Consider the following 25,000-nt stretch of genomic DNA (forward strand, 5'->3'; position numbering starts at 1 on the left):
GAAGATGCTTTTCTAAACACCTGTAGAAGAATATAATCCTTAATTGTCATTATACAGGTACAATGAGATGAGTAGAGCTGGTGTGTTTCCTGGTATATCTTTCTTATTCACTCTCTCTGTCAAACTCTTGAAACCAGAGTAGGTGATTGTTGGAACAGTGGAAATACTAACAAAGGCAGTACGCTGATGATGTTCTGATCCCTCTAAACAACTGGTATATGAAGCTTCCCACTAATGCCCTGCAGTGAAAGCTTATATTTGTAGGTTCAATTGAATTTCAGGATATATACCTTTTTACAAAACCAATGAATTGCCTATAAAAAACATTTATAAAAGCGTTAAGGCCAAGCTGACACCAAAGAACTGACACAGACGGACTGTTGTGTCGCCTCGCGTCTCTGCGTCTTGGCCATGTGTCGCACTGGAACACACCGCAAAGACTTCAGCCGACGGCCAAGTAGCACGTACGAACGTGCGCATGCGTGAGTGGCAATAACTCTCCTTACCAGCAGGCGGCGGTAGTGTGTATTCGTCATTCAAAAGAGGCAACAACCGGAAGACAGACTGCGTGATACACCGAGAGAAGAAGAACAGACTGCGTGATATAAACAAACAACAAATAGCGTGTGCGTTCCATGTTCACTCTACAGCGAGAAGCTCATGGGGCTTTCCCGAACCTGTGTCGAGAGCTGGAGTTAAATGAAATCTCAGATCTGCCTTCTTAATCGTTTGTTTGGGTCCCTCACTTCCGTTTCGCTTCTCATGCACTGATTCGCTAAGCTGAACAGCCAATCAGAGTGATTTATTTTGCCGACTGCCTTTGGCCGACTGCGTTTTCGTCCAAAAAGGCGACGGTGCGGGACACACCAATCTGAGTAGGGCGTGTCGACGCTCATCGTCGGCCTGACGCCCACCGACGGCCAAAATCGGCTCCGTGTGTCCGGGCCTTTAGACTCCGTTCCCATTGCCACTAGACCGACATGCCTTTTTGTTTAGGTGTGTTTTTCTGGTGTGTTTTTCCATTAAGCATGTGGTAACTTCTTAATTATATATATTTGTTATTATTCATTCTCATTCAAACTCTCAAAACACAGTTGGTGATTGTTGTAACAGTTAAAGACAGTAACTGTTTTATTAAATGGAGTCTGGTGTATTTGAGCTGAGCATATTGGACATTAACAAATTATAGTAATCCCTGTTTTATTTCTTATATATTCACATAGCAAAATAAGCGTGTCCGTCATGTTTCCATCACTTTCAATCAGAGATGGAGCTCATAAAAACCACATCTGGGGATTAAATGCTGATTATAACCTTTCCCAATACGGTTAAAAGACAGATGTTTGTAGAGTTTATTGTCTAGTTGAAAAAAAGGGGCTAAAATAAGTCAACAAGTTATGGACGAATAAAGACCGTCCTTTTCTCTCCACTTATCTGGGTCTGGTTTGAGGTGACAGCTGACTTTGTGAAGTTGCTCTAAACTCTTTCCTCCAGCTCTTCCTGGGGGTTCAGAGATGTTCTCCAGACAGATGGGAGATGTACAAATGTTGATTTAATGCTGGAAAAACCTCTGGCTATAAATCATACCCTCGCTTGAGAAGCAAGACCCTTCAGAATATTTTCCCTTGAGGCGAAAACTCTCTTCTAAGGCAGAACCTGTACAAGAACTCGAAATCTTGCCAAGTATAGTTGTCTAATATCTAGTGAGAATATGTCCTTACACCTGATATAAGACACAATAACTTCAGAAGTGACACTGCAGTGAGATATCGGGTCTTGCTTTTAGACAATGCATCATCTTGTTGAGTCAAAAAATCTTATTTTGAGTCGTATCTCACATGAAACGCATATTTTTTTACATATTTATCTTAAAATCACCAACTAACATCAGAAAACTGAACACTTTTGAGCATTTGCGAACACAAAATGTTCCTGATTCTGGTCAAATATAGTTCAAAATGAGTTCTCCAGCTAATTACAGGATGTGATTTATCTAAATATCCATTCTTATTTCAAGAAATCTTAACTTCACCTGATCTATTGGCAGATTTTTGTACTTATTTCAAGCGAAATGTTTAACTTGTTTTTGGAGCAGCATTCTTTCCAGTGTAGTTTTAAGAGCCAGTCTTTCTATTATTATGACTATCATTCTTGATACTACTAAAAAAGTGCATTGGAGAAGAAGCATCTTGTGTTTGAAACGCCTTGAAGAAGAGGACATCTTGGCGAGATCCTCAGCAAACCTTCTGTTTTTAAGATTAAACTGTGCAGTGACCTCCTCCGCCTGATATTTTACGCAATGCCCGGAGTGAAGGCTTTGAAAAGGATTAGCCATCTGGACTTGAGATGCAGCCAGCAGTTAAACATGGACGACTTTAACGTGGACCGCTCAGACTCCAGGGATTTCAGCTGGAGCGTACACATGAATAATCAGCATATACTGCAAATACCAGAGTCATATTCTCACTGAGAGTCAGCCTGCTAATTAGAGCAGAGATCCAGGAGAAATGCCAGGGGACGAGACGCTATACCAGCATGAGAAATATGAAATAAATATCAACAGATAAGAAGACTTCAGTGAATGGCTATAGAATACATTTTGTAAACCCTTCACATCATGTCAGTCTTGATTCCTGCTCGATTATGAGTGCCAATCCCTTCTTGATTGACTCTAAGTCCACTTAGTCTTAATCCACTCAATGCTAGATGATAAACAGCTTATCTCCATAAAAGGAGGGACGGAAAGGGAGCAGATGAAATGACGCAGTTTTATTTGAGGATGGAATAAAACACAATGTTTGCAGACGTTATTTTAGCACCGCTGTCAATCATCACGGGCCTCTTAACTGTAACTGTCCAGTTTGTAGCACAGGCAGGAGGGTTAGTTATGGGATGGATACACACATTATATCTGTCTTTTGTTAACAATGCAAGAAAGGGCAATTGTGTTGCATTCAGGGGGACATTCAAATGAGCACCCCTTCATATAGGAATACAATTTAAAAAGCAATCAACTCATAGTTTGAACACCCAGGAAAAAAAGTCACACGCCTCCTATCATGACTTAAAGCTCATGAACACACTGAAAAAGGACTATCCAAGGGGCACCTGAAAGCACCATTGTAGTTTTAAAGGTGGTAAAATAACAGAAAGTCAAACTATGTTGGTCATTTGTAGCTAAACTTCTCATGTGTAAGAGCTGCAAGGAAATGTTCGAGCAGACACTCTATGAAACGAGTTACTGACTGAAATGTACGTTGGTATGCAAATGAACCTTCACTTTCTGTCTGCTTCAGAATGCACTCACACATTAGTTACACTTTGGGGCTAAAAATAGCGCTGTCAGAGCGGTGAGGAGAGGTGGGTCATCCCTCGCTGGATAAAAATAGAACGACAACCAGATGGAGACGAGTCGGGAAAACATTGGGATGAAACGAAGCTTCAGGGGGAAGGACGTGGCCGACATCATCTTGCAGACAGACAGCTGACATTCCCACACACACACACACATACACACACACACACACACACACACACACACACACACACACACACACACACACACACACACACACACACACACACACACACACACACACACACAAACACATCTACGTCTCATACAGAATGCATCTACTGTGATAATTGCATGTTTTTCCAAATGCATCACTCATGTATTTCACTTTCTGTCAACATCATTTTGCTGATGCCCTTTCAGTGGCACGTGCCGCTCACAATTTGACAGAAATCTCAGCAGCCCCTTCTCTCCGCTCGGGTACCTGAAGGCAAAACACTGCAAAAATGAAACCTCTGTGATCTAAATATACCAGTCGGGCTCGTGTGCCTAACACAGATCGAGAAGACATCAAATAAAGCAGAGTGAAGGGGAAAGGAAGTTAAATCTGCTTTAATTGACAGGAGATGCAGGAAATATAACTCCAATAACCAGCCACAAGTTAATACATGAAGGAATTGTATTTTGAAGGGATATAAATGAGAGTGAATGGTGTTCATGCCTGCTTTGTTTTGAATGAATTCGGAGCAAACTGAATGGATTACAGTTGTTTACATCAGTGATGCTTTCAATGACTCAGCAGCTCCTCCATCTGGTCAAATAGTGACATAACATTCCCGACCTATTAATTCTCATGGTGTGTCATACTCAATATTACACACTAATTAAAGGTGGGGTAGGTAATTTTGGAGAAACCAGCTCGAGTGCGCTAGAATTTGAAAATACACAGCCGGAAAAAATCTGCCACTTCCTTACAGAGCCCCTCCTCCAACACACACCAACGCGCACATGACCAATGAGGGCACGAGATAAGTTTGTGCACAGATGGAAGGCTGACAGGCAGGTAGGCCATCCAGTTATTTTAGCCGGGCCGGCTCAGATGATTGGTCGTGCTTTTTACAGTACTACTGCTTCCACAGATTACATTTTTTGTATGGATTTTTTGTCAAAGCACTTCAGATATTCATTGCTATCGGGATGTTAAGAGCATTCCATGGAATATAACAAAAAGTGCACCTCGAGCCGGTTTCTCAAACTTACCTACCCCACCTTTAAGTAGTGTGCAACATGTAGTATCCTCAAAGTGCAAAATCTGCAAAAACAACTCCAATTTGATCCATCTTTGTGATAAGTAGGATTATGATTATGAAGTATGATAGCGCTTATATATCATAATACTATATCGGATGCTTTCTAATATGTTTTGAGGATTGTTATAAAGAAATCTTAGTATTTACAAGTGCTTATAACAATAACTTTACAGTACTATTAGCATTAAGCTACCATTTTAAGTATGTGACACGGAGATACGATAGAAAAGAAAGAAAAGTGTGACCACAAAAAGAAAATGAAACTACACTTTGTTTCAGTTATTAACCCAAATCATGACCTTTGTGTCTTCCAGGCAGGCTGTGAGAGTAACGGTGGGATCCTGAAGAAGCTTCCCTCCATCAAAGAGGACGAGGAGGGGTCTGAAGGTGAGCGCTCCCCTCTCCCCAGGGTGCCTCCTCTGGGCAGGCTGGGTCGAGGCCTGCGCTCCCCTCTTCCCTCCCCCATGCGCTCCCCTCTCAGATCCCCCATGATGCCTTCAAGGACCTTCAGAGCGGTGGGAGACCGGCCCACCAGCCTTCAGATCCCCATCGTGAGCTACAACGTCCCGCCGCCACCGGACTTCAGCCCCCGGTGAGGAGGCTGTGATTTTTTAAAACACCTATAAGGTTGAGGTTGTCTACCTGCACATGCATGCTTATCCCACAGAGGGGCAGATCATCTTATTGTTCATCGTTGTGTTAGAGACAAGCCATACAATATTTAACCACAACAGACCATTTAGCCAACATGTAAGAGAGTGTTGTACAGACTAACAGGACAAAAATACTAAATAATAGTAAAGAATAATAAGTGACGGTGATTTATTGACCGGTTGTTTGTTTATTTATTCACGATCAATATCCACTGTGGAGTGCATGAGTAAAAGTGTTGTTGCTTTGGAGATGAAACCATGTCCATGTCATTTGTGTTTGTGAATAATTTAAGAGCACAAGAGATGCAAACACGCTTCTTCCTTACTTATTGATTTGTGTGAAATTAATCAACTCTCTCTTGCTCTCCGTCCTCAGGTTTGTGTACGGGATCGAGACAGAAAACCAAAGTGGATCAGCACAGATGTTTGAGTACTCTCCTAGATCACCTCAGAGTTTACTAACCAGCCCTGACTCAGGTTAACACACACACACACACACACACACACACACACACACACACACACACACACACACACACACACACACACACACACACACACACACACACACACACACCATGTATACATCACTTCAGGGGACATTACATTGACTTACATGCATTTCCTGGAGACTTATCCTAACCTTAACCATAACCAACACATGCCTAACCCTTACCCTTACCCTTACCCTTACCCTAACCCTTACCCTAACCCTTACCCTAATCCTAACCAAGTCTTCACCCTAAAATGAATGATCCCCCTCATGGGGACCTCCATTTTGTCCCCATAAGGGAGGCGAGTCCCCACACGAGACTGTGTAAACAGATTTAGGTCCCCACAAGGATAGTAATACACACACACACACACATCCATATCGTTATTATTGTTTATGCATGTGTGTCTTTCCTCATCTCTCCCCAGGTCCCCATGAAGAGGCCGACACCATGCAGACTATCGCTAAGCTAAAACATGAGGTAAGAACGAAGTGTATTTAAAATAATTGTGTTGAGTTTATTCGATAGTTATTGAATAAACTAACTCTCACACTCGTAAACTTGGAGAAGAAGCGTTTTAGTCCTAATTTTTTTAAATTGTAGCTTATTTTTTTGTATGGTTTGTTGATTGAACATTATCAAATTGAGCCTGCTTTGAATGTTTATTAAGCTGTTTTAAGCCCATACTTTACGGCAATTGTAACTAAAAACATTACATATTTCACTGAATTCTAAATTGTACATGTATATAATGCAGGATAGAGTCAAATGTTTAATGGTTTGAGGTGTAGATGATGCCTAAGACAGGGTTCCTACGGTCATTAAAAACCTGGAAAAGTCATGGAAATTCAAAATGCAAATTCCAGGCCCTGGAAAAGTTATGGAAAACAATATTTTTCCCTAAGTTTTGGAAAAGTCATGGAAATGTAACTAAAGTTGCATCAAATATAATTTATATTTTATCTAATCGCCGAAATAGTAATACTATAATGATAATAAATACTGTATCGTATAGTAATTAAACGTAAAATAGCATTTAACTGTCGAGGTATTTTGCTGGTGAGAGATTTTAGTAGCTTTAGCGTGTAGAAGCTAGTAAGCCTACTACTTGATTTGTTTTAGATCGGCACAACATGTTTCATATGCAGACCTTATTTTTCTGTTCCATGTTAAAATAAACCATTTTCAGTGGTACCGCTGAGAAAGAGTAATTTTTTTTGGTCATGGAAAATTCGGTAAAGGTCATGGAGAAGTCATTGAAAAGTCATTGAAAATCATTGGTGAAAAAGTGTATGAACCCTGCTAAGAGAATTCAAGGGTGGGACCAGTTGGCTTTTCTCTACTATATAGTGTGACTGTAAGCTGTGAGAACTTCTCTATCCTCTGAGGATGAAGTTGCTCTGTTCCTACATTTGGGATCGACTTATTGACTTTCTTTATTACTTTATTAAATATAACAAAAGACAAACTTTGTCCATGAACCATGTATCAGTTTCTCTTAAGAATTTCCTCCACAATTGACAATAAAGTTTCCTCCATCTTCTTCTTCTTCTCTCCAGATGAGCGTCCTCTCTGGTCAGGTGACGTCCGTCAGTCAGGAGCTGCAGGAAATGACTCGTCTTCTCAAACCTCTCTTCCACAACCCCTCCATGCTGCTGATGCACTGCGCCGTGACCCCACCTACCCAGCATGCACCTGTGGACAATCACCATCACTCTCCCTCCTGCATCCTGGCACCTGATTCCAGCATGAATTCGGTGTTAAAAGATCCTCTCCAATGTCCTCCCATCACTCCTCCTCATCCTCTTTCAGCTCCGCCATCACTCAACAGATCTCCTCATGAACACACGGTCTTACCGCCTCCTTCTTCTTCCTCTTCGTCCTCCATTCCTTCCCTTTATTCATCCATCACCCCCCTCTTGGTGGACTTATCAGCGCCTGAGAGTGAGCAGATTCTCCCAGAGTCCCAGCTCATATCCAGATGTTATTCCAAGCTCAGCTTCATCAACGAAGGACAACCATCGGCGTGAAGAAGACAGAAGATCTAAACCCCGCATGCTGCACCCAACTCACTGCATGACAAACATTTCGGCATGGGAGTTAAAATGTAAATATTACCGGCTGTTTGCAGATCTGATAATAAAATAGTTTGTTTTACAGTTTTGATTTATTCGACACGTTAATTATGAGCCCAATTTCTTCCAAACCTACTTAGAAGCATCCCATAAATATGGAAAGAAGGATAAGACCAGAACAAGATGCTCCTTTGCTGTTAATTCTCAACTCTGGCATTACTACTAACACATTTCTAAGGACTTCAGTTTAGATGTTAATTAGCGGTCATTTTTCACAGTTTTTGGCCTGCATCGATGGAAAACTGGACGTCTTCGGAGGCCAAACTCAAGCTCACTGTCCCTTATGTCCAGTATATTTCATTCACACTGCCACACAAAATAGTTCCTTTGCTGTTCATTCTCAACTCTAGCATTACTACGAACACATTTCCAAGGAATTTAGTTCAATTCATGTTAAGTAGATGTCATTTTTCACCGTTTCCGGTAGTTTTTGATGGAAAACTGGAGGCCAAACTCAAGCTCACTGTCCCTTATGTCCAGTGTATTTCATTCACACTGCCACACAAAGTGATGACACAATTTTATTGTAGCTGCTACTAAATCTTGAATGAGGGGAATTAAAGGAGAGTCGTCAGCCTCCTGAAAGACTGCACCGTGGGACAAACGGCTCCCCAGTCCACAGACTCGCCTTTTCCCAGCAGATACTAGTGGCGACCTTTGAAGTTTGCGTGTTCGTAGAAAACCCAAAACCCTGCAGGAGTGAACCTCCCTCCGGTGGAAGTGCGCCAGCAACGAGGGACAATCCTCCGTCGCCTCGAACACACGACCGGAGAAATCTGATTTGACGTAGAGCTGGAGCTTCTGAGGATCTCCGTTTGCCTGGAGGAAGAGGAGGAGGAGGAAGGGTTTGGAGAGATGTGGATGGAAAGGGAAAACTGACAGGTGGATGTGTGGTGGAGGAGTAAAGAAATTCAACAACAATGGACAAGTGTCAGGGTAGGTTTAAACTAATATCACGCCAAGAAAAACACTTTTAACAAGTCGTTGAGTTTTAAATGTGGTTTTTAAGACTTCTATTTCTCATAAGTTTCCTAGAAATCAGAATCAGAATCTTTAAAATACAAAAAATAACTTGGCTTTTGTCAGAAATAGCTTCCTAAACTCACCTATAAAACAAATAGAGCATTAATGTAACTCAGCCTTTTCATTGCATTTTAATCAGAAACAAAAATACTTAATTGATCCTTGGGCGAAATTTGGTGACATTATTTTGCTCAATTTTTAGAATCAGAATCAGAAATAAGATGTAAAAGAATCTGAATAAAATATAAATACATAAATATCAGTTGTAAAAATACCCAAAAAACTAATTAAAAAAGACTGAACTGATGAACTGTCTGGGAACTGAACAGGAATCTCAAGCTGCAGTTCAGGTAATGACCACTAGATGTCGGTGTAGTTTCACATTTTATTTCCCATTAATTCCTATTAAAAAAATTAGGATGCAATGGAAGAGAGTGGGAGGGATGAACCCCTCTTTAATGGTCACACATGCAGAGCACACAGCACACACAGTGACATTTGTTCTCTGCTTTCAACCCATCCTAGTACCAGGGGCCTTTCTCATTTCACTAATTCCCCCTCCTCGATTCCCCTCCTCGACTCCTATCCTCGAGACTTAGTCCCGCCCACAGGAGATGCGAGCGGAGGAGTCGAGGAGGGGAACCGAGGAGAGAGGAGGGGAAGCAGCAGGCGGTTAGAGAAATGAGAACTCCTCTCCTCTGAGCGGTCATTTTAAAGAGACGTCCATTAATGATGACAGGAGGCACAGCAGCCCTCTGTCTGATGGACAGATGTGTTCATGACGACTTATATATTTACTTTTAATTCATTCACAGTGCGGTATAATGAGACAATAACAGGCTACAGATGCGGACATACACACACACATATATATAGGTATATATATTTATATAAATATATACAATGTCAGAATCAAACAAGTATGAGAACACTCACAGCATAATAACGTAACACTATCAGAGACTGGATATATCCCCCCCTCTCTCTGGTCGCTACAATACACATACACACACACACACACACACACACACACACACTGTACCACACGCACCTCCAGCTCCTAAAGCATATAATCAGGCTACAGCCGTTGTGTATTTTATTATGTGAAGCACTAAATGGTTTTAGACAAATATGGACTCTTTGTTTGTAGATATCCACTAAACTAAAGCAAATAAAGACAGTAATGTAGGCCTGTTATACTGAGTGATATATATCATACACACTGCTCTGCTTTCTGCACAGACCGGTGCCTTGCTCAAGGGCACCACGGCAGGGCAGGAGGTGAACTGGGACCTCTCCAAGTAGCAGTCCACACTCCATATTTAGGTCTGGTCGGGGACTTGAACCGGCGACCCTACGACTCACAGTCCAAGCCCCTACTGACATGAGGCAACAACATTGATTGATTGATTGAAAAGTTTATTAACAGCTTGTATATTGGGTACAGTACAGTACAGCTCAAAACATACAATTGTTAAGGGGATGCAGACCAGAGAAAGACTTTCGTCTTGTTTACATCAGGGTCCCCCATTTCCAATTCATCATATCATTTAAGACATATAAGACATATTTGACATACAGATGGCTTATTTACAATTTACATACAGGTGGTCTTTTACATACAGATGGCTTATTTACAATTTTCATTTTAGATTTCGTTCTAATACATCCTAACCGGACATTTAAGACATACCAAGTCTACAGATATACAGTTAGTAACAGAGTCTAAAATGCGAGTATATACATAGATGGGGGGGGGAAGCTGTCCATTGTACGACAGGTTGAGATTTGTACCATTACCGGGGCCAGTTTTGCAATGCTCTCCCCCTAAGGTGCTCTTTAAGAGAGGTTTTGAAGGTAAGTATAGTTTTACTTTCCTTTACAGTTGTGGGAAGAGCGTTCCACCTTGATGTGGCATAATTCCGAAACGTGTATTCACCCTTTTTTGTGCCAAATCTGGGTTTTACATGATTTGTGGAGCTCCCTCTGGTGTTATGATCATGGTATTCCTTGACCTTTGGGAAGAATTTTGACATGTACATGGGTACCATAGAGGTGTAGTGGATCTTGTAGACCAGGCCCATTGCAAGTAGCTGTACTCTGTCGTCTACTCTAAGCCATCCTAGGTTGTCAAAGTGGGCAGAGGTGAGGTGGGTTCTAGATGGAAGGTCAAGCAGTAGTCTGACCTGTTTATTTTGCGATGTTTGAAGTTTTATTTTTAGCGCCTTGGAGGTGCTATGGTACCATGACGTGCAAGCATAGTCATAGTACCCTTGAATGAGTGCTCCTGCCAGAGTTTTCAGGGTGTTTTTGTTTACCAGAGAGGAGATCCGGTATAGGAATCGAGTTCTTTGATTGACTTTTTTTATTACATTGGATGCCATTTTGTCACAGGAGAGGTTTGCCTCAAGAATAGATCCTAGGTATTTAATTTCCTTCTTACTAGTGACAATAATGTCACCCACTGCAACTGAGAAGTCGTCGGATTTGCTGAGATTATGTTTCGAACCGAAGAGAATGGACTCTGTTTTACCCAGGTGTAATGATAATTTATTATCAATATCAACAATATCAACATTACAATAGTTATTACATGCAAGACAGAAAATCACTCCAAGTTTAAACTGTATAAAGGGTCACCAGTTTCAGGGTGTTACTATAAGTGTCACTTAATTAAATAGCTAATTAATTTGAATATGAATCAGCTGAGAAAATATATTTAAATGCATTTGGCATTTACCTACATGTCGTTACAAGAGACGCCACAAGAGAGCAGCATTTCCTCAGTGAACAGACAACAAGCGCTAATATGTCTAATTTAATTGAGATGTCACTGCATCAATAAAAAAATACGGTATATGGTATTTCTTTAGGCTTTTCTTTAATCGATAAATCTGGAAAAACAAGCAGATTAATACATTGATTGTTAGAAATAATCAAGTATAGCAATTTAAATAACATTTGTCTGATAAATGTAATGCACAATGAAACTAAACTCTAGTTTTACTTAAATAATAAAACATTTAATACCAATAAAAACACTCGTATATATAATTTATCCCCCAAATGTGACAAGTTTAAACATGTATATCTCCAAACACAGTCTATTTTGTGTATAAAATAATAATTTCCCTTTCTTTTGTACAGCTTTTGGTCACCAGCGCCCACCACGCGACACCGTGTGCTGTTATAAAAACATCAGTATTACATATCGAGCTCCAAAATACACACAACATCAATATTTGTTGTTACGGGTAATAAGAGCTAGCTTGTTTTCATTGGAGCCTTGTGAAAGCAATCTTTAATTGCCACGCATACCATCACACACACACACACACACACACACACACACACACACACACACACTACTTGCTCATGGTGAGCGACTTGTGGTGAGCTGTCAGAGATATTTAAGATGATGTAGGACAGGCAAGTGTTGGCAGACTCACACACACACACACACACACACACACACACACACACACACACACACTCACAGACCACAGAGGAGGAGCGACAGGAAGGCAGACAGGCTGAGGAGTAATGATAGGTGACTATTCTTCCATCGAGAATAAATCACGCAGAGCTGACCACCGAACTGCCATTTGGACAGAGACACTAACAAACATTTAAGAGAGGGACGGACGGGACGTATGGGGGAAATTCTCAGGGTAAAACACACACTTTTCTTCAACAATGTAGCGTTTTTATTCAATTGTATTCCTCATACGGAGAGTTTAAAATACATAATGCAGCAGTACAGTCACTGCATTGATATGAGATAAGTTAACTTCATAGTTTTAGTCCGACTCAACCCTAAAGTGCTTTTTCTGTCCTGGTTTGGTTAAAGAATTAAGAATTAATTAATTAATTTAAATCACAATTCAAAGAGGAGATATCTCTGAGTAGAGTTGTTAAAATATATGAATATTGTAAAAACAAATATGCTTTACTTAGATATATTAAGGCGTTAGTGACAATGATTAACCTCTAACATACATTTTCTCCCGTTCTCTGCCATCACGACATCTGGGGAATTAATCATCCTTTCTAAATCCGGATATCCCATTATTCATGAAGTGTTCGCTTTTATAGAATAAAGCTTTTTTTACTCACGTGCTGCAAATGTTTAATTTGTATTTTTGATGGATTTGACCCCGCTTGAATGTCACTGATTATTGTTTGAAGACGGTTATACATGTAATTTGTTTTCACGTATGTCAATCTGTGTTTGGGTTTCCCTCCCAAACCATGTCTCCTCCCTCCTCCCTCCCTCCCTCCCTCCCTCCCTCCCTCCTTTCCTCCCTCCTCCTTCCCTCTACATGTGTGATTCTCCTGCTCTTTACTCCTCAGCAGCAGCAGCAGCAGTGTGTCCTCATCACTCTTCGCTCCTTCTGCCGGTGTTTTGCCGAAAAAACAAAAAGGGGGATACGTTGGAAAATTCATATTCTCTCAGGCTGGATTCACTCGTCTTCACCAATGGATGGAGTTTATTCCCCAGCAAGCACAGTGACTTCTTAAAAAGTGAGTGAACATCTAGTACATACTTAAGGTCTTGTGAAAACTACAGAAACAATAAGCAAATTGTAAAAACAACATGGTAGAAAATAACGCCTGACAATAACAATTTCATGTCAAAATGCACATGTGAACGTAAGGAAATGTCATGCTTTTAACACTATATACTCAAATAATGGTTGATCTGATGCTACATAACTGGTTTTATATATGTAAAGTAGGGGGAACTAAGTCCAGAACCTTTAATAAAACCAAATATTCATCATCAAACATACTTTAACAATAATAATAATATGTATAACTACATAAAGAGCTGTCACTTACTGTAAGAAGTGATTGAAATAAATGCGTTTCTTTGAGAAAATGCACTTAAAGATTGTTAAAATCCTTCACAAGCGGTTGCATTATCCAATATCTGTTACACTTTTTATATTGGGTATTTAAGTAAATGTACATTTGTCAATTTTATTTTGTCCTTTTTCCCTTGCACTTTATTTGAGTATTTCAATGTTATGCTACTTTGTACTTCTACTAGTACTCTCTTTTACTTGTAACAGACTATTCCCACACTTCTACTTTTACTTAAATACAAGATGTGAGTACTTCTCCCACCTCTTGGGGTCATAGATGAAACACTGCTGCTGCTAATAATATGAATAAAGCCGAACAATGCGAGCTTTATTCCGTGTAACAACGAGGCTAATTGTGTCACCGCCGTTTTAATCCCTGCTCATTAGCATATCTCGTCAATAGCGGTTCACTTGGCACAGCTGATCCAAACGGGGCATTGTTATTGTTATTATTATTATTATTAATGTTTATTATTATCTGCAGCTGTGTTTGTCCTGCTGGTGAAATCTCCTAATGCTATACTGAACAGAACAGAAGGAGAAACACTTCTAAAAGTTGACACTTAACGACAAGTAATTTAACAGAATATCAAAGAGATTAAATCAGCATTCATATCATGTGTATATCTTTTGATAATAGGTAATAAATAATGAACGCATTATTATTTTGGTGTTGTATGAATGGCGTAGATCAAGTAGGGTCTGTATTTGTGTTTAAACAAACTACCAATTAAGCAATTAAGCCGTGATGAGTATTTAAGCAACACAATCTGACTAAGCATTGTTTTTGAGATAGCCTTATAGGAAATGGTTTATTTTAGGTTTAGGCAGTTGTAGTCAATTATAAAAAGTATTGTGATAATGACAGTAAATGTGTTTATTCCCACAGTCTCATCTATTGTTGACTTAGATGTTCAAATTCAAATAAAAGACTACAGCAGAGTCTGATAGTAAAAACATTTATTTAGATAGTCCTCTGTTGTAAAGTAACATTTATATTTTGATTAGTTTAGTCTGTAGTGTTTTCCATGATGACCTAAGTCCATGGCCATGAGAATAAACTCATATATGTTGAATTTAATCTGCCTTTAGTATTAGATATGATTGTTTTGCATCCGTCCCTGCAATCAGCTATTAAGATTTGACCTACTAATTGATTAATTTAGCAGCTAAGTGCGTGGAGTTTCAGTGCGTAGCTCACTAAGGCGCTTTAAAGGTGCCTTGTCGTTCGTTGTAAACAAGCAAACGTTTTGTTTACAGCCATTGTTATTCCCATATTGTGTTTATCCTTGAGATCTAACACATGATGAATGATGTGTCCTCCTCATAAAACCCTTGTTTTCATGCGTGAGACAAATAAAAAAAATGGTTTGTACTTCTCTTTGTCTACGAACAAGCTTGCACGGTGTCCTTGAATCCCCTTAAGCCTCTGAAAAGCCCCTCTCTCAGGATCATTTTGACCCTTCTCACAAACTTTTATGCGTCACAAGTCCCCAATAACTTCTTCATAACCTACCTATAGTCAAATTGAGCCCATTTACTGTAAATGTAACCTCCTCGAGGACCCTATGGACCCTCTTGGGTGTCATCAGACTCCACTTATATCCCCACTTCACAGTTAATTTAATTACAGTGAACACCTCAAATGTAGTTAAATTCCCTTGAAGCTCTCTTAAAGACACTCAGGAGACCCCCCCCCCCCCCCCCTTAATTAGACCCTGAAAAGAGGGTTCAGTGTGACAGTCGGAGGCTACTGAGTGTGTGTGTGTGTGTGTACATTTGGCCTCCATGTGTGCTTGTAAAGTGTGTGTAGGGAGTGTGTGGTCTCTTGGCTGCGCGGCCTCTGAACGTGTCGCTTGAAGTGGTTTCATGTGTGAGAATTTGGGAGAGAAAGACACGCTGCGTTCGTTATGTAAAGGTGTTTTTATATTATAGGAAATTACTTTTTTCTGTTTGGCATGGACATAAATACGCTTTAATTTTAAGTGTTGATCCAAAAGGCTCAGATTTAAGTGTGTAGTCAGAAGTCATAATGAAAAATTACGTTGTTTGAAACTGAAAAGGCGATAAAAACGGAGAATTCATAAGAAAATCTAAATTAATAACTACATTTAACAGAGACGTAATGCATTCAAGTTTAAAAAGATAGACATTTATGTATTAATTATGTAGTCATTCAGATATTGTGCTTAAATGTGGATCTAAAATGTTATTATATATACTGTTATTGATTTAATATCTTAATTAATTAATCTGCAGACTATTTTTAGATTAATCCAGTAAGTGTTTGGTCTAGAAAATGTCCATCCTAGTTTCTCAAAGTCCAAGAAGAGGTCTTTAAATGTCTTGTTTTGTAAGTTCGAACCGAAAAACTATCACTTTTATACAAAATGAACAGAAATATTAATATTTGAGAGGCTAAAAACAGCATTTTCTGACATTTTTCATGAAGAATTACTGATCAAAATACAATCCAATTTGCTGCAGATGGAGAAAAACTGTCCGAGTCAAACTGAATTTCACCATATTTTTACATTACTGTACTTTTTGAGTGTGTTTGCACATTTAATGTCTCCTCATTAATGACTTAAACTCGTTAGAGGAGAAAATATGTAGAAGGGAAGAGGGTGATTATCATAAATTGCCCAAAATATTCCAAAAATGTGTTTATTAAAAACACACCGAATGAGAGGAAAAAGTTTGCACGCAATTTCATTAATTTTTGCGTTTCAGTTGCTTGTGAAACAATGTGTGACGTGTCTGAACACGGACAATTTAATTAGCATTGTGTTGTTTTGAGTTAAATTACACATGAATAAAGCCTTAGTTATTTTCCTCCATGAGTGAGAGAGATTTTTGGTGCCATTTCCAAAGTTCTTCTGGTTTTAGTGGCCTGCGAAAAGCTCAGCCGTCATCACATCTGTTTTATGATGAAGGGATTAATGGTTAAATTAGCCGAGGCATCGTGGGATCTGAGATCAGCAGCACGGAGGTCTGCAATATGATTAAACTGCTTTTTAATTGTATATTGTAGAAAGATATTGGACACCTTTAAGGCCGCCTGTTTATAAGGGGATGATATTGAATTGGTTGGACACCAAATTCTGCTTTTAGGGTGTTTTTTTGACTTGAAATGAAAGTCTTATCTTGTTAATAATCCACACCAATTTGTAATGTTTTAATTGTTCTTCGTCACAAAATATCAAAAGTGTAGCATGGGTTCAAAAGGCTGCACATATGTAAGACCTGTGAGTTGTTTACAAGTTAATTTTTATTTGCCAGTTAGCTGATTTCCGTGGGAACAGGAAGTGATTGTGTACGTACCAGACGACGTTCACTTTGTGCTAAGCTAGGCTAATCACACCCTCAATAATACACACAGAGATGAAATTGATATATATCTTCTTGTGGGTTTTTAAGGCATTTTCTGGAAAGTTGTGACAACAAGTATTTAAGAATACAGTTTAGTTGTAGGAGAACAACATTTTATAGAGACAACAAATGTGTAAAAACAACACATTTAGTTGGAATAAGTGCCCAATAACTTCCTAAAGTCTCCGCTTAAAGACAGTAGATATATTTCCGTTATGAAGTGCCATGTAACATGTGATGTCTTCTCATCATGATGGCTCAACAGCAGGATACTTACACCACGTGTTCATCATGTAAAAATGGCATTATGCTGGTTCCTACAGTGAGAACAAAACTGGGTAAAACAGCTTTTCAATATGCTGCCCCCACAGCTTGGAGCAATGTACAGAAGGAGCTGAAACTCTCAGATGTAATCACTATGGGGGAATTCAGGTCCATCTTGAAGGACAGAGAACACTACACCATTGGTAGATGTGAGTGCTCGTATATCCAAAAATTCAGTTTTAAATTTTGCCAGTTTTGAATGATTTTTAATAGTTTGTTTTATTTTGCATTTTGACTGGCTAATGTGCCATTTTATTTGTGTTTTACAGCTGTATTTGTCTGCCTGTCTTGTCTGTGTTTTATCTGTTGTTCGTTCATGCTGCCCTTCTTGGCCAGGTCACTCTTGGAAAATGAGTCTTTTACCTGGTTAAATAAAGGATATATATATTATTGAATTACTCGTATAACACATATTTATGAAGGCTTTTCTTAAAAACAACAAATGCATCTTGACAATTGACATTAATACCACATAAATCATAAAGAAATGTGCTTTTTGCTGACCCTGCCTACAGTAAACACAGTGCATTGTTCTTTCTTCACATCATTCATTAAAACACATCGTTTACACAGATGTGTCTAAACACATATCATCCACTCGTCTGTATTTAGTCTGAGCGAGCGCCACTTGCTGACCTGTGATTGGTCCCAGATGAAACGACTGTGTTGTGGTCGTCCCGCCTCTTTTGTGTGTGAACAACAAAGGAGGAAGTGAACAAAGCGACCAGTAGTTGATGAAGCGCTCTATGAAAGGCGATACACTCCATATACAGTACAGTGTGTGTAGGTGCACGAACAACTCGGACTGCTTGTTGTTACTTCAGTTTTCCACTGGGAAGGAGTCACTGCTCAAATATCTACAGACTCATCATTCTTACCCACTTCTAACTCAAGTAAAAAGTATAATTAAAGTCAAATAATATAGAAAAAAAGCATGGTGAATACTGGTATGGTTTGTGGATTGAGGCGTATACGGGAAAGTCTTTTTATTGGTTAGTTTGAATGGTTTTCAGCTCCGATTGTTACTTTTATTTATACTGTCCCTTACAATTGTATCCTTATGTAAACTCTTATCTGTCCCGTCCGGTTTTTACATAACAAAATGCATCTTCAGATATCTTCACTTGTGACCTGTCTGTGTTAGCCCTAAAGCATCTCCTTGTGTTTCCTCCCAGCTTCTCCCTCTGTGCTGGCTTCTCATCCTGCAGTCTTCAGGGGGATGGATCATTGTGGGATGGATCAGCGGGTGATTGATCAGCGGGTGATTGATCAGCGTGGGGGTGCAGAGAGCCCCGGCCTGCGGGACAGCGTCAGCCCCGAGGAGCGAGGGGACAGCCCGGCCTCCAGCGGACCCCCGCCCTGCAAACTGAGCCGACCCGAGGTCAACGGGAGCCCGGCAGCTCCCAAAAACAGACAGAACGGGAACCAACTGAGACCCCTGGGAGGTGAGGGGGTTACTCCATAATAACACACACTTTCGTCTTAGCACGACACTTTATTTCAGCCATCTTCACATACAACACACACACACACACACACATTTTTCATTGTTATAGCTGAACATACCAAACACAGAAAACACTCACGCACAGATGCCCATTATTCTCTCATGCATTTGAGAACATCTTCATGCATCATCACACAAACATTGTGACAGCACACACACACACACACACACACACACACACACACACACACACACACACACGCACACGCACACGCGCACACACACACACACACACACACACACACACACACACACACACACAGATATTAAGCTGCCTCCACCCGTCCTCTGAGTGAGGGCTGATAGCGTGCCTGATGCTGCTGTGGTTTGGCTGCTGGTGTGTCGTCAGGCGGAGGATGGATGGAGGGTTGATGGTGTGTTATTGATCAGCTCCTGTGGGACAGCAGGGGTGTGAAGAGTCCGGGAGGAAGAGATCTCAAACTCGCCCGACAACAAGTCCAGAACAAATCACTAAACGAGTTATGGCTATATGAGACGTGGTTGGGAGGGTTACTTTAAAAAATGTATTCCTTTACAATTACGTGTAATCTAAGCTTCAAAATATAAAAGTAACTTATTTTCTTTAGTTTTGAATTGCCTCAATATCAAATGCAATGCAAATACATTTTTCATATAGTAATAATAATAATATTATAACGCCTTTACAAGGGACCCAAGGCCGCTTGACATGGTGTGAACAAACAAACAAACAAGTTGGGCAAATAATAAAGTATAATTCAAATAAATAGCAGTGGAAGTTGAAGCAGGGGTTATAGGGTTAGGTCGTTCCTTGTTTTTAAATATACTTTAGCATAGTTATCCTGCTAGAAATCCCCATTTTTTAAAGTAATCTGATAACGTCTTGTTTTATGTATGCCAATACTGTCCAGCAGCGCTTTAAGAGCGGTTATGGAAACAAGTCTGGGGTTTTAATGTGCGGTGCAAACACAGATACAGTTGTACAATCTTACATTCACACTGGCAGCTGCCCAGTTCAACCAGAGCCTCGCAGTGAGACCACCGAGCAGCTTTACTGCAGCGCTACGTCACCACTGAGATGCTGCTTTGGCTTCTGCAGGAATCTCCTTCACACAGATCCTGTTTACTTAACACTGAGGCATGGAAAATAATCGTAGAAATCCTCGATTAAAGTTCCTCTTGGATACTCTTTCATGGACCAAAAATATGGAGGCAATGGCATCTCTTGATTGAGAAACATTGAGAAGAGTATCTGGGTTTTTAGAGTTTCTGTGCCTTGCTCAGGAGCAGCTAAACGGGTAACCCCACATTAACTCTCTCCTACCACATTTCCCTAATTGATACAGGTTTAAATCCAGGTTAGTTATTTAACTTGCAGACCCCTAAACGTGACCATTTATAGAAAATCAAAGAATGTGTTTTCTCCCCTTTTTTGGATTTCAAATGGTCGTCTTTTTCCTTAAAATGTCATTTTATGTTTGAAACAGCTTGACTATTGTGACTCTCTGAACTTCTACCCTGAATTTTGAGGGGTTTTTTTGGTAGCAGATGCAGTTTGCACCTTTTGAATGCTTTAACAAATTCAACAACCTGTTTTTTATTTATCTAAAGCTGTCTTATTCTGATAAGGAAGGAAAAAGGACCGAACAAAAGCGTATGAAAAATATGGATCTGGGCAAAAAGTCACTTCAACTTCCTGGAAATAGGACAGACTGCCCATACAATCTATGAGGTCTAATCCTATTCTTCTTCTATGTTTTCCCTGTGTGTGTCTCAGGGTTGATGATCCCGGTGTGCTGCGTGGTGGAGCATGCAGGCGGGGGGGCGGCGGGGGAGTGTGAGGGACATGGAGACCGTCACGCTGAGTTTGTGTTGGTGCATAAAGACGTCCTCTTCACGCAGCTGGTGGAGACGGCCCTGTCCGCTCTGGGATACTCACACAGCTCAGCTGCACAGGCAAGTGGTAAGTAGAGTGTGTGTGTGTGTGTGTGTGTGTGTGTGTGTGTGTGTGTGTGTGTGTGTGTGTGTGTGTGTGTGTGTGTGTGTGTGTGTGTGTGTGTGTGTGTGTGTGTGTGTGTGTGTGTGTGTGTGTGTGTGTGTGTGTGTGTGTGTGTGTGTGTGTGTAACTCGACTCAATATCAAATCAATTAAATCAAATATGAATACAGGAAAAAAAATGCAACCCTTTCTGTCAATTCAAATATGACAATTATGTATTTTTAAGTCATGATGTATACACTGTAGTGAAAGGAACATTTTGAAGTGGATCAGTAATCCAGAATAGAACAGGGTCTGATAATCTGTTTGCATAACTTTAATGAGTCTTTGGTGGCGAATCTGAGACTCCATTAAAAGCATATTAAGGCCGTGTTTTTATCTGCTGACAGCCAGGGTGGTTTCCACTTCCTGCTCAGCTCCAACCGCCTCCTCCACCTTGACAAAAGCTGCTTTCATTTCGTGGTTTCACTGAAACCAAGTCCAAGCTTCAGTGATGTCACATCCTGTTTTTCTGCTGGTCAAAGTTATTGACAACTACAAAAATAATTAAAAGAAATAAAAGTCCCCTCGCATGTTAAACCAAAATGTCCTCCGCCCTTCATGTGGGAAACGCAGCGATCTAGACTTCTTCATTATTACTCGTTAATGGGAAACATCTCATGGGTTTTTCTTTGATAATTGATGAGAAATTAACGATTTCCAGCACCGAGTAACAGTGGCTTCCAGATGGGTTTGCCACATGGCTTACAGTGAGATGTTTAGACGATCACGGAAAAAGGTATTTACCACGAAGGTATGTCAAAGATAAGGATTCCTCCCACCTGGTTAGAGCAAACACTGAATCCATGTGGCAGCTTCTCATCGTCTTCAGATCAAAACAACAAGGCAGACAAGATCCAGTCAACCATGAAACAACAGCCTACACACACACACACACACATTCCTGGTGTGTCCCGTAAACACAGGGCACTGTAACCATGCGGCCGACGCCCTGCGACCCCCCCCGCCTCTCCCAAATGGCTAGGTTTTGTTCTGAGAAATAAGCATTTTCTTTTCAAATAAATAATTTTTGGCCGTAGTCGTGCATTTTTTCCCCCGGTGTGGTCACGACCAAAATTATACAGAGTCTATTCTATTTTCTTCTGCCATTGAATTGCATCTTGCATAACTCTGGCTGGACGAGTATATTTAAACTCTTAAACTGGCACAGGGGCTTTTTTTCTTTAATTAACTTGCACATTATGGCTAATTAAAAAGCAGCTATTTCTTATTTAGATTATATGGTTTACTACTCTGGGTTTGATATGGGCTAAGGTGAATAGCGTGGGAAACTGAAGGAGAGTTTTGGGAAGCTTTCACTGATATTACTCACTCAGAAATAACCATTTACCGAATTGCAAACCACCAAAAGTTCCCAGAAACTACCCAAAAGTTATTTTCAGATATCTCTCAACCCAATTATGGTTTAAAATTAACTCCTTGAGTTTGAAGTTAATCAATAGTTTCTCATGTCTGTAATTCTGAAGTGAGCCGGTTGCTCCAGAGATGTTCTTGCATAGTAAAAACGGTCAATTTCTGATGTATTTAATGTTATACTCATACATTAATTCTATATTTAAGTTGTATTATTTGGCATTTTTGCACTTCAAAATCGTGTTACTTTTGAACCTACATGATGAGTTGAAGCCAGCAGATAACCGTAGTGACTTATTTCGAGAGGTAAGAGTGAGTTAGTGGATAAAATAAGATCGGCTTTTCTCGTTCACATCAGTAAGGCTTGATGAGGTAAATTAACACTCGCTTTTAAACCAGAGTCAGCTGCAGGGCACATTAAAACTGCCAGCGATACAAATACACATTATTCTGTGAGACAGCAGAGGGATGAGCTCACAGTGTTTACTCCGTTCATCTCTTTCTGCCTCTAATGCTGAGCTGATTTGACTTTTCTCCTCTGATTAATCAACTGTGGAGTCCAAAGAGAACGCCCTTTGTTCTTGCACCCCTATCACCACCATCCTCATGCAGTGAAGACACCACACACACACACACACACACACACACACACACACACACACACACACACACACACACACACACACACACACACACACACACACACACACACACACACACACACACACACACACACACACACACACACACACACACACACAATTGAGGCTGGCAGGCCAAGGCCAGGCAGGGTCTGTGTTTGATTTAGCAGATCCTAACGCGATTAGGCCTGTTTAGATTTGCACTTCCAGTCACGGTTGTTGGAAGGCCGGGGGAATGTTGAACCCGGGATGATGCTGCAGGACTGAAACACTCCCCAAGACACACACACACACACACACACACACACACACACACACACACACACACACACACACACACACACACATAAAACGATTGATAAGAAAACGCAAGAACATGCAAACCAGAATTCTGACAGCCGATATGAAATTTAAATCTCAACGTTTATATCTTAAGTGTGTTGTATGAAGCCCTGTTGGAGGAGTCTGGGTTTAAAGATGTTCAATGCCAACAAGTACACACTAGCTATTGTGCAAATGACAATAAAACCGTTGAATCTGTGTTTGTTTGTGTTCTCCAGGCATCATTAAAGTGGGCCGCTGGAAGCCGATGCCCGTCCACTTCCTGACGGACGCTCCGGAGGCCACGGTGGCCGACATGCTGCTGGACGTTTACCACATGGTCACACTGCGCATCATCCTGTACAGGTCAGCATGGAGTGGCTATTTAACACTTATTTAATGCTAATTATATGGGAAAGTCAGACTGAAGCATCCTTTGAGCTCCAGTCAATCCTCTCAGTAAATACAGGGCTGAATCCCAGATCAAATGCACGCTGAAGGCTCTTTGAGCATGTTTTCTCTCAGTGATTGTGATATTGTGTCTTGATATTTGTCCATGTTGATGTTACACATGGAGCTGCTGGTCACATTTCTCACTTGATCTGACCATTCAAGTATTATCGTATCGTATCGTATGGATTATGAGCAATATTGAACTATTAAAGTCAAGCTGCTTTTAGTGGCTCGAAACAGATATTTAATATGATAAATTGTTTTCATTTCCTTTGTGAAAAAGCCCCACAGAATGGTTAAGTATTCCCTTTTTTTTCCTCACAATAAGATCATACACGACTGTGTAGGTTTACCATCTATCACCTTTAAAACGTTATTATTTTTAAATCTTATACTGGAAGTTAAGAATCTTACAAGATAATCAATTTTTAACCTAATCTACCTTGACACTAGTGTTTTTTATAAGATGGAAAGCAGGTTCTGAACACGGACAAAGCACTTCTTAGAGATAACGGCCCGTCCACACAGCAGCGTTAAAAAAATCTTGGAGGTGGGCGTATCTGAAGCTTGGGGATTTTTTGCGAGCAAGGCACCAACAACCAATCACATGAATCTCCCGCCCCCGACATACGAAACAAAACAGTTTGAAGTAAACTGGATATAAACTCCCCAAACAGGCGAAAACCTACCACTGTCTCTGCCACCTCCCTCCATGCCTGGCTCCTCCGGTTTGTATCCCGGTAGGTAAATAGGGACTGGTCATAAAGCACCGGGTGATTCCCTACCGCTAATTTCTCCTCCATGTTTTGGAATATGAGGAAATGACCTGCGGTATGTCTCTCCCAGCATACACGCGGTTTGATTGGCTAGCGCTTGAACTGTCAGATTTGCATACACGGGATTTGATTGGCTGACGCTTCCACCTCAGCTTCAAAAGTTGAACATTGCTCAACTTTTGAATCCTGAAAATCCTGAAAATCTCCGCTCTGCTGCCCACAATGCAGTTCGGCGAAAAGTGAGGCAAAGTGACGTCACCCCATTCAAAGTGAATGGGCAGAAGCGTTCCAAGATTTTTTAACGCTGCTGTGTGGACGGGCCGTTACTCTTGACTCAGTACTGCTTCTTTGAATTAAAAAACAGTATTCTAGTCATTAGAGCAGGTGGATTTAATGAAGGAGGTTTAGGTGGAGGAATGTTTGATTGAGTGTGTAATA

General features: G+C 40.4%; 2 protein-coding genes across 3 annotated transcripts in view; both read left to right on the forward strand.

The window, feature by feature from the left end:
* The window catches only part of LOC117499026 (potassium voltage-gated channel subfamily H member 3-like), a 29,835-nt gene extending 21,926 nt beyond the window's left edge, over positions 1-7,909 (forward strand). The window contains exons 12-15 of the mRNA XM_034151254.1: positions 4,920-5,197; positions 5,635-5,735; positions 6,180-6,232; positions 7,312-7,909. Coding sequence (XP_034007145.1) covers positions 4,920-5,197; positions 5,635-5,735; positions 6,180-6,232; positions 7,312-7,782 — 903 coding nt within the window. The 3' untranslated portion in view covers positions 7,783-7,909. The remainder of the gene's footprint in view (positions 1-4,919; positions 5,198-5,634; positions 5,736-6,179; positions 6,233-7,311) is intronic.
* A 4,549-nt stretch (positions 7,910-12,458) lies between these two features.
* Positions 12,459-25,000, forward strand: part of LOC117499243 (DNA-binding protein SATB2-like) — a 24,646-nt gene continuing 12,104 nt past the window's right edge. The window contains exons 1-5 of one of the 2 annotated variants that reach the window (XM_034151623.1): positions 12,459-12,581; positions 13,264-13,434; positions 18,650-18,919; positions 20,738-20,923; positions 23,573-23,699. In XM_034151623.1, coding sequence (XP_034007514.1) covers positions 18,694-18,919; positions 20,738-20,923; positions 23,573-23,699 — 539 coding nt within the window. In that variant the 5' untranslated portion in view covers positions 12,459-12,581; positions 13,264-13,434; positions 18,650-18,693. The remainder of the gene's footprint in view (positions 12,582-13,263; positions 13,435-18,649; positions 18,920-20,737; positions 20,924-23,572; positions 23,700-25,000) is intronic. The other variant, XM_034151624.1, reaches the window with a different exon arrangement.

The sequence above is a fragment of the Trematomus bernacchii genome, unplaced genomic scaffold (assembly GCF_902827165.1).
Source record: "Trematomus bernacchii unplaced genomic scaffold, fTreBer1.1, whole genome shotgun sequence".
NCBI lineage: Eukaryota > Metazoa > Chordata > Actinopteri > Perciformes > Nototheniidae > Trematomus > Trematomus bernacchii.